Source organism: Rhinopithecus bieti, unplaced genomic scaffold (genome assembly GCF_001698545.2).
Source record: "Rhinopithecus bieti isolate Rb0 unplaced genomic scaffold, ASM169854v2 scaffold_14839, whole genome shotgun sequence".
In the NCBI taxonomy this organism is placed as follows: Eukaryota; Metazoa; Chordata; class Mammalia; order Primates; family Cercopithecidae; genus Rhinopithecus; species Rhinopithecus bieti.
The window spans coordinates 2,306,198-2,317,375 of record NW_016808133.1 but is presented as its reverse complement, the minus strand read 5'-3'; the positions used below and the strand labels follow the sequence as shown (position 1 = coordinate 2,317,375).

At 40.2% G+C, this 11,178-nt stretch overlaps 1 protein-coding gene across 1 annotated transcript in view; it reads right to left on the bottom strand.

The window, feature by feature from the left end:
* NUP133 (nucleoporin 133) overlaps positions 1-11,178 on the bottom strand; it is a 70,121-nt gene that overhangs the window by 42,244 nt on the left and 16,699 nt on the right. Inside the window, 4 exon segments of the mRNA XM_017885571.1 lie at positions 2,821-2,912; positions 5,026-5,183; positions 6,115-6,262; positions 8,592-8,739. Of these exon segments, the coding sequence (XP_017741060.1) occupies positions 2,821-2,912; positions 5,026-5,183; positions 6,115-6,262; positions 8,592-8,739 (546 nt within the window).

Below are 11,178 nucleotides of genomic sequence, written 5' to 3'. Positions count from 1 at the left end.
AAAAAAAAAAAAAAAAAAAAAAAAAAAATCTTGAGATGACTACACCAGGTTGAACAGTGTCTCCCACAAATTCACATCTACCCAGTGCCTCAAAATGCAACTTTATTTGGAAATAAGGTTTTTGCAGATACAATGTGTTAAATTACGATGAGTCTAAATCCAATGACTTGTCCTTCCAAGAAAGCCATGTGGGCCGGGCATGGTGGCTCATGCCTGTAATCCCAGCACTCTGGGAGGCTGAGGCGGGCGGATCTCGAGTCTAGGAGTTTGAGACCAGTCTGGCCAATGTGGTGAAACTTCGTCTCTACTAAAAATACAAAAAATTAGCCAGGCATGGCAGTGGACACCTGCTGCTTTGGAGGCTGAGGCAGAATTGCTTGAACCAGGGAGGCAGAGGTTGCAGTGAGCCGAGATCGCACCACTGCACTACAGTCTGGGTGACAGAGTGAAACTGTCTCAAAAAAAAAAGAAGGCCACGTGAATGTGAGGACAGCTACGTGACAATGGAGGCAGAAACTGGAGTGACACATCTACAAGCCAAGGATTGCCAGCAACCACCTGGAGCTGAGAGAGGTGAGGACAGATCCTTTCCCAGAGCCTTCAGAGAGAGGGCTCTGCTCATGCCTCACTCTCAGACTTCTGGCCTCCAGAACTGTGAGAGAAGACACTTCTGTTGTTTGAAGCTCCTGGTTTGTGGTGATTTGTTATGGCAGCCACAGGAAACAAATCTAATGACTAGTCACTTGCTGCATTATCATTTACATTTTGAGATGCCACAAATCTGACAGAATTTTCATTACAAGATAAACTTGTGAAAGATAAAAACTCAGCATTTCAACCAAGATTTTTGAAGACTGAACCATGTAAAAGAACAAGATTAAAAGAACACAATTTTAAAAGGAAACAAAAAACTTGCCTAATGATGCCCCCTTCTGGCGACAAACTAAGCTCTGTAGATCATGAGGCACATAATGTTGGAACTGTAAAAGCACTTCAGAATCTGTTGTCTCTGTGAGTGAGCCTTTATGCCTCAGATACCAGTATGAGTGGGATTACGGAATCATGGGCTGAGAACTGGGGGAAATGAAGGTAGTAAACTCAGCATATTCCTTCAAAACAAAGATCTGACGATAAACTAATGATCCTTTAGCCATTCTAACTCGCTCCCCACTCAATACTTCAAAAAGGAAGAAATACAAACAGAATGGCAGAAATGTTCAGCAATCTGTCCAAAGTTTCCCACAGCTAACAACAGATAGCGCAGGGGGGCTGGATCACCATTTTCCTGAGTATTTATTCAAATGTGAATTTGCCATACCTTTTAAGGAAAGTACCAGAATACACGAGCAGAATACATATCTAAGATAAACTGAAATCTGCATTCGCCTTAAACCCAGAAGAGAATTAGAGCAGCAAGTGTGACCGAGTGAGGACAATCACTCCCCACCCCATACACGCATCTGCTCAGGCACACTTTCACTACAACTGGACTTGCTCTGGCCAACAGGACACTAGCAAACGCCATCTAAGCAAAGACTTAGAATGACACTTGCTCTCTTGCCACTCTAGAACCCTGTGATACGTGAATAAGCCCAGGGCAGCCTGCTAGTTGAGGAGATGTCACAGAAAGTAGAAAGCGAGCTGGCCAGTCAATGGCACAAAAATGTGAGTACAGTAAAGAGCAGTCAGCCCTGCAGCAGACGAAAGTGAGTGAGTCTACTCAGAACAGTAAAACTACCCCCCCCAAGCCCAGCCCCAAGAGTCAAACTGCAGAATCATCAGCTATGTTAAATGAGTCACTAAGGTTTGTGGTGATTTTGCATAAAGCAAAACTCAACTAATAGGCCAGGTCTAATTCTTTTGCTTTTTTTGAGACAGGATCTTGATCTGTCACTCAGGCTAGAGTACAGTGGTGTGATTATGGCTCACAGTAGACTTGGCCTCCTGGGCTCATACGATCCTCCCAACTCGGCCTCTCTGAGTAGCTGGGACTAGAGGCATGCATCACCATCCCCACTAATTATTTTTAAACTTTTTCTTCGTAGAGATGAGGTCTTTCTATGTTGTTCAGACTGGTCTCGAACTCCCATGCTCAAGAGATCCTTCTGCCTCAGCCTCCCAAAGTGCTGGAATTACAGGTGTGAGCCACTACATCAGGCCATAATTCTTTCATATTACCAATAAAACTTTGTATGCGGCTGGAAGTGGTGGCTCACGCCTGTAATCCCAGCACTTTAGGAGTCAGCCTAAAGTCAGGAGTTTGAGACCAGCCTAACCAACATGGTGAAATCCCGTCTCTACTAAAAATAAAAAAAGTAGCCAGGCGTAGTGGCACACGCATGCAGTCCCGCATACTTGGGAAGCTGAGGCAGGAGAATCACTTGAACCCAGGAGGCAGAGGTTGCAGTGAGCTGAGATCACGCCACTGCACTCTAGCCTGGGTGACAGAGTGAGATTGTGTCTCAAAAAAAAAAAAAGAAAAAACTTGGTAAGCAACTTATTTGCACCTTAACATTATTCATAAAAGACCCTTGCAAGATGTCTTCATGATCACCATTTTTAATGGTACGTTGTTTTTCGTGAAGTGGAGAGAGTATGTTAGATCCCATGTTTTTTTCCCTAGCCGAGCTAGCTGGAAACCTCCCATGGCTACTAACTTCAGAAGAACAGTCTATTAAAGTGCTAAAGTTAAAAAAAAATTCTTTTCTTGATAGCATCATTCCTCCAACTTGCTCCCACCAGTCAATAAATAAGTAGCACATGTCAGTAAAACGTATCTTCACACATAAAATAATCCATAATTTAAAAAACATGTTATACCTGCAGTATTGCAGAAAGGCAGCTTTCAGCAACTTGATTTTATCTTCCTGGGCTATAGTTTCATTCTTTGTAGTGGTCTCAAAAATCATACTCTGCAAAATAACAAAGCATAGTTTAGAGGTAAAGGCATCTGAATATTCTTAATTATTGGACTAAAAACTGTACCCATCCTATGACAGCAACTCTGTATATACACAAGCTGTTTGCCATATTGTCTGTACCAGGGGTATGCAATCTTTCGGCTTCCCTGGGCCACATTGGAAGAATTGTCTTGGCCCACACATAAAATACACTAACATTAATGATAGCGGATGAGTTTAAAAAAAAAAATTCATGTTTCAAGAAAATTTACGAATTTGTGCTGGGCTGCATTCAAAGCCATCCTGGGCCACATGCAGCCCATGGGTCGTGGGTTGAACAAGCTTGGTCTATACCAGTCATTCATATACTTATTGAAACACTATAAAGCACCAAATGACCAACCAGTCATACAGAAAAGGTACAGGTAATTCGGGGATTATGCTGTAAGTAAAACAATTTGGAGATTTCGTCATAATTAACAGAATCTTTTTACAGGTTTGCTCTTACACGACTCACCACAGTGTATACTACCTAAGCATAATGGTTGATTACAAATTTAAACAAGGATTTAGAAAAATTTTAAAGAAATGGAACACTATAAAATTGCTTCAGAATATGTAACAGTATTACAATAACCATACAATTACAAAATAACCAAAGTATTACTCCTTTTTGTGAAAAGAAAAAAAAAGTAAAAAAGTGCTACTTTCCTTTAAAACTATACTCATTTTAATTTTGAATTATAGAGGTAGTCTGTATATTTCATACACTACTCAAATGGAAATTACCCCAAACAGTATTAATTATTTTTAGTCTTCTGTAAACGAATGATAAAAACCTCATGGATGGGATATTTCAGGTTTCAAGACAATAGAAAAAAAAATTGGTAATTTTTACCCGGCTATTCCTCTCAAAAAATCATCCCAGAATAAAAAGAAACAGAAATACAAGTTCCATGGAAATATCTGCGATTCCAACTACAACAAAGGAAGACAGAAAGCAGAAGGAATGGGAAATGGCAGCACCGACAGGAGATGAGGCCACCTATGCATGGTGCAGGGACAGCTCCTGAGGATTTGAGGACCGTGGAAGAGAGAAGTTCCGGGATGACAACTGTGCAGATGGAAGGTTTGTGGAGACTTGACTTTGAGAAAAACTACACTGAGGGGCACTCTACAGAACTCCCAGAGTGTGTAAAAAGATTAAGTCACATATGAAAGGAAAGTGAGAAAATATAAAATGAGGTCATGACACACTCCAAGAGTCACACAAAGTTGTATAATGAAGGAAATGTAATCAGTATTTGGCTCAGCAAACCATAAACAATATTCACATTGTCATTACAACGGAAAAAATTTATGTTAGAATGATAGAGGAAGGAGTATAAGGTAACCTAAAACCTCATTTTCTATAGTAGAAAATCAACAGATGAATCAGGAGACAGGAATATATGTACATTACTTAGCTATATGGAGAAAAATACCAGAATAAATCACTAAAAGGCTTAAACGTAGTTGCTTCAGGCAAAGAGGACAGAAGGGATGAGGAAGACAAAAAGAACTGTCTGCATCGTTAAGTCTTTGAAAACTGTCTCAGTGTTGAGACCATTTGTATAAAATAATCTGATAAAAATAAAAATTAGGCTGGGCACGGTGGCTCCATGCCAGTAATCCCAGCACTTTGGGAGGCTGAGGCGGGAGGATGCTTGAGCCCAGGAGTTTGAGACCAGGTTAGGCAGCACAGGGAGATCCTGTCTCTACAAAAAATAAAAAATTAGTCAGGTGAGATGGCGCATGTCTGTAGTTCCAACTATTTGGGAGGCTAAGAGGGGAGGACTCCTTGATCCCGGGAGGTTGAGATGAGGCTGCAGTAAGCTATGATTATGCCACTGCACTCTAGCCTGGGCAACAGAGTGAGACTCTCTCAAAAACCAAACCAAACCAAAACAAATTAGCCAGGCACCTACTGGGAAGTCTGAGGCAGGACGATTGCTTGAGGCCAGGAGTTAGAGGCTGCAGTGAACTACGATTGTGCCACTGCACCCTAGCCTGGGTGACAGCGTGAGACCCTACCTCTAAAAAATAAATAACATACAAACTTCAAAATCTTATAGAATCACATTACCTCATTGTTTGGTCCAGCAAATGAAGATGCTAAGGACTCTTCCAGGTCTTCTGCCAATATGGACACATTTTCCCGTGAAGTAATAGACACCAGTCCACTGTTTCTAGAAAAAATGATAGGAACACCACCACAGGCACCAGCACCTAAAACACTATCTCCTAAAAGAAAGAGAAACACAGAGTCAAATACATTTAACAACAACAACAAAATGCTTTGTAAAATCGACCACCCTGGGCAGAAAATCACCTTGGTGATATATTAAGCACATTTTTTCCTTTACAGTATTACTCCTACTTCAAACTCATCCTTTAAATCCCAGAACCAAATGTTAAGAACCGGCTGCTATTTGAAGAAGCAGGCTCTGTGTCTTTCAGCTTTAAGGACAATAAAAACTAGCCTTGCCAGAGAGCAATCTAGGAAGCCAAAAAAGAAAATTATTCATTCTGCAAAACTCACAAGAAGAGCTTTTTCAATCCTGTGGAGTTCTCTTGCTTAATTCTGACTTGAACTTATCACATCAGTCAACAGGGACTGAAAAAAAAATAAAAAAGTCTAAGCCTACCTTGCGCCTTAGTAACAGCCTACCCACCCTCCGTCAAGGTTCTTGTGCTGGGACTAGAAAACCTGGGTTCCATGCTGTTGCCTACCTGGACTCTGCCCTCTGCCCAACCCCTTCAGCTAAGTATCTGCTTGGTTTCTCTTTAATCCTGACCAGCCCACCTGCATGAGTCCAGCACCTGAGGCTCTTATCCAGGAGTGTGGAAAAGTTAAAGAGCATCAACTCAGAATAAGTCACTTTTACTAACTAGGAATGAGCAATTACTTCTCTTGGCATTAGTTCTTTGCTTCTTGGCATCTTCTCCTGGAACAAATGTTACTATTTTTGCCAGTAAATATAATAGTTTGGAAATTCTAGTACCCTTTTGGTTTCTTAGTAGGGTTGTCGCTTCAGCTGCTGTAGTTGTGGTATGAAATGTCTCAGTAACATTTGAGGGCAGCATGCTTGAAGTGACACTCGGGAAAGAGAAAAAAAGCACTCAGAATGACTAACGAGCTCACCAATCATGCTTTCTAAAACTGCTACCATACCTTGTGCATTAAAGACAATTTTCTCCTGGGGAAGAGAAAATTTCCCAGTTCCTGTGGAGCACACATAGACAGCACTTTCGTTATACAGATAGGCAGTCTGGTTTGAAAAGTTTGGGACCGTCAACCGACACAAAATCAGGTCTTCAGACTGAAAGTTAAATTTAAGATTACATTTAACGAAGTAAAACAAAATATTTGTTTGTATGATTTTTTAAATTCATTTTGTACATTTCATAAAATGATAAAATAGTTCACCTATTTTCTTTGTAAAATCTAAACACTACCCATGAGATGATTAACAAAATGTTACAAAGTTTATAAACATCAATTAGACATATATTTTGTTAACTTGCTTATAATTTGCTTATTTTTTTAAAATTTATTTATTTATTTATTTGAGACAGAGTCACACTCTGTTGCCCAGGCTGGAGTGCAGTGGTGCAATCTTGGCTCACTGCAACTTCCACCTCCCAGGTTCAAATGATTCTCCTGCCTCAGCCTCCTGAGTAGCTGGGATTACAGGCGCATGCCACCACACCCAGCTAATTTTCTGTATTTTAGTAGAGACAGGGTTTCACCATGTTGGCCAGGCTGGTCTCGAACCCCTGACCTCAGGTGATCCACCCACCTCAGCCTCCCAAAGTGATGGGATTACAGGCATGAGACACCACACCTGGCCTAATTTGTTAATGTCCAAAATTAACAAATTTTGAAAACATTTCCATGATGATGACTATAACTAGAAGCCTATGACAAATTCAAGGGAGAAAATGAAAGCACTAATTCATTGTATTAAGAACTGGCAATTTTTTATAAATGATCCCTGATAAACAAACATTTTGGTTCTTACTTTACTGGCAAGATATTAATGACAAGAAAACTTAGTTGATTTGTTTACACATAAAATCAGAGGCAGAAATAAAAATAAATCTCATTAAATAAAATTAGAATATGCTAAAAATAAGCTGTTATTAAAGAAGTAATTTTACAGAAACACTAAATGTGAGGTCCTAGAATTGTTTTTTAATCCTCAGATTCTCTTTATAATCTTCTGCCCTGGCTGAATTTTTTTCTAACACTGAGCATGTTTTCCACACTGCATAATCAGAACACACGATAAAGTTTATTTCTGTTTGACATAAAAGAACAAATCAAAAGATTTTCTTACAGGATTCAATTAAACGAGTCATGTTAAGAGTAAGGATTTAAAAAAAAAAAAAAAAAAAAGTGAGGATTTAAGCCAGGAACAGTGGTGCACACCTGTAATCCCAGCTACCTGAGAGGACTGCTTGAGCCCAGGAGTTGGAGGCTACCATGCACTATTGACGGACCTGTGAATATCACTGCACTCCAGTCCAAGCAACATAGCAAGACTTTCCCTCTTCAAAAATAAACAAACAAAGATTTAACAGAATTAGATACCATGTAAGAGTAAATAAAATAAATTTATAGATGTTCAGCTTTTTCTTCACGAATATCTGTTATTAAACACGTTTAATTGTTATTAATGAACTTAAAATTAGAAAGCCTGTCTTTCAGTTGTTTACAAGAACTTTGATGACTATGTAACACTGCTGAATACAAATATAATCTTGCTTTGGGTAAAAAGGGGGATTTTTCTATAATATGCAAGGCTCTAAACCAAACCCTAATTCCTACCAGCTTTCTTTTCTTTTTCTTCTTTTTTTAGGATGGGGTCTCACTATATTGCCTAAGCTAGAATGCAGTGGTTATTCACAGGTGTGAACATGGCACACAACAGCCTCAAACTCCTGGGCTCAAGTGATCTTCCTGCCTCAGCCTTTTGAGTAGCTAGGACTACAGGCATGTACGCATCATGCCCAGTGTGGTTTCTTCCTTACTTTCACCCTGAAATTAATCAATACCTTCTTTCTACTTAAATACAGAGATGACAATCCCTCCAAAGACCTAGAGCAGAATAAACAAACTGCTTTTTGCTAGTTGCTTCCATTCTAATTTTCCTTTAGCCAAAACTAAGCAAAAGAACAAGCCTGAGATGGCAAAGAAAATGCAACGTCTAGAAACAAGCTATTTTAAAATATTGCCAAGTCCTGCAGATGAAATCTGTCAAGAAATTTGACCCTGAAATGGGCTGGGCATCGTGGCTCACGCCTGTAATCCCAACACTTTGGGAGGCCAAGTTGGGGGAATCACTTGAGATCAGGAGTTCGAGACCAGCCTGGCCAACATGGTGAAACCCCGTCTCTACTAAAACCATAAAAATTAGCTGGGCATAGTGGCACATGCCCACAGTCCCAGCTACTCGGGAGGCTGAGGCAGGAGAACCACTTGAACCTGGAAGGGGAGGCAGAGGTTGCAGTGAGCTGAGATCAAGGCACTGCACTCCAGCCTGGGTGACAGAGCAAAACTCTGCAAATAAATAAATAAGACCCTGAAATAGTTAGAAAAATACTCAACATATTATTGCTTTTTAATTTAACCAACATAAATCTTACCTGAAAAGGTGGATTATATTGAGTGACTTCTACAGTAACTGCATCTGACATTTGGCAACCATTATCTTCTATTGTTATCAGAGAGTAATAGATGAGACACGGATTGTCTGCTGAGTGCCATGCTGCTGCCAAAATCACCAGCCCATCACTAATTAATAAAAAATAAAGATGTAAAGCCTCCCTAAAAAACAACTTAGGGGTTTCCTATAAAATTAAACATATGCTTCCATATAACCTAGCAATCCCATTCGTGGACACCTATACAAGAGAAAATTAAAAAAAAAAAACAAAAACCAATAACTATGTTCACACGAAAACCCGTGTACCAATGACTGTAGTGGCTTTATTCATAATTGCCTAAAACTGAAAACAACCCAATGTCTTCCAACTGCTGAACAGATAAACAAATGGTGGTATATCCACACAAAAGAGTACTATTCAGTAGTAAAAAAAAAAAAAAAAAATACCAAATGCATTTGAAATGTATTATGCTAAGTGACAGAAGCCAGACTCAAAAGGTTTTACATTGTATGTTCCATTTCTATGGCATTAAGCAAAAGGCAAAACTATAGAGACGAAACCACATCAGTGGTCTCCAGGGGCTAAGGGTGGATGGAGGGGTCGATTACAGAATGGCACAAGGGAATCTGGGGGGTTATACAACTGTTCTGTATTGACTGTTGTGATTAAATGACTAAATTATGTATCTGTCAAAATTTGTAGAATCAGGGCCGGGTGCGGTGGCTCACATCTGTAATCCCAGCACTTTGGGAGGCCAAAGTGGGCAGATAACCTGAGATCAGGAGTTTAAGACCAGCCTGGCCAATGTGGCAAAGCCGTCTCTACAAAAATTAGCCAGGCATGGTGGCACATGCCTGTCGTCCCAGCTATTTGGGAGGCTGAGGCAGGAGAACTGCTTGAACCCGGGAGGTGGAGGTTGCAGTGAGCTGAGATCACACCACTGCACTCCAGTCTAGGTGATCGAGTAACACTCCATTTTAAAAAAAAAAGAAGAAAAAAATTTTGTAGAATTATACACTAAAGAGGGTAAATTTTCTACTCTATATAAATTATAGCTCAATAAACCGGACTTTAAAAAAAAGATCAAAACAACCATCTGATCCAGGGATTAGCAAAGTACAGCCCTCCAGTGAAACTGATCTCAAACCAGTTTTTATAAATGAAGTTTTGTTGGAAGGCAACCATACACATTCATTTATGCATTTTCTAGGGATGTTTCATGATACTATTGGTGAAATAGAGTAGCTGCAATAAACACTATATGGCCACCAAAGCCTAAAACAGTTACTTTTGGCCCTTTACAGAAAAGGTTTGCCAGTCCCTGATGTACTCAGTTATTTAAAGGTTACTCGCTTTTGTCCAGAGGAAAAACATTAAAAAAAAAAATTTTACCGCCAGGTGCGATGGCTCACATATGTAATCCCAACACTTTGGGAGGCTGAGATAGGAGGATCATTTGAGCCCAAGAGTTCAAGACCAGCCTGGGCAACACTGTGAGACCATGTATCTCTAAAATAAATTTAAAAGGCCAGGTGTGGTGGTTCACACCTGTAACCTGAGCACTTTGGGAGGCCGAGGTGGGCATATCACTTGAGGCCAGGAGTTCGAGACCACCCTGGCCAACATGGCAAAATCCCATCTCTACTAAAATACAAAACACCCAGCATGGTGGCATGTCCCTGTAATCTCAGCTACTCGGAAGGCTGAGGCATGAGAATCACTTGAACCTGGGATGCAGAGGTTCCAGTGAGCCAAGATCATACCACTGCACCCCAGCCTGGGCAACAGTGTGAGACTCTTAAAAAAATAATAATAATAATTTTAGGCCAGGCACAGTGGCTTATGTGTTTAATCCAAGCACTTTGGGAGAGGCTGAAGCAGGAGGATCGCTTGAGCCCAGTAGTTCAAGACCAAACAGGGCAACACTGTCTCTAATGTTTAAAAATATACATATATATGTAAAGGCTTTTTAACAATCGGTTATAGAAATTTCAAACTGCTGTATATGTAAAAACAAACCATTTTGCATCGTAAAGCTTATTTGTCCCTTAAGTCTAGCAAACTTGCTGCCCCCAATAAATTAAATGGTCCTATTTTAGCTCTTCTAAAACATCTATTACTAACAACTTTTTTTTTTTTTTTTTTTTTTTTTTGGCGGAGTTTCACTCTTGCTGCCCAGGCTGGAGTGCAGTGGTGTGATCTCGGCTCACTGCAACCTCCGCCTCCCGGGTTCAAGCAATTTTCCTGCCTCAGCCTCCTGAGTAGCTGGGATTATAGGCATGCACCACCAAGCCCGGCTAATTTTTGTATTTTTAGTCGACACGGGGTTTCTCCAGAAATATTAAAAGGGTGGCAAAGCACCCTCTACTGACAATTAAAAACAAGAAACCAAGCAAGTAACTAAATGACATGACATTTCAAAGCAAGCAATCCTAGCACAGCTCTCATTTTCCCTCTTCACGGTTCTCTTCCCCTAGCTCCCCAAACTTTATCACTTCTGCTTGGACTCTTGAAAGGAATTCAAGAATATTGGTCCACATTATTCTTTTTTTTTTTTTTTTTTTTT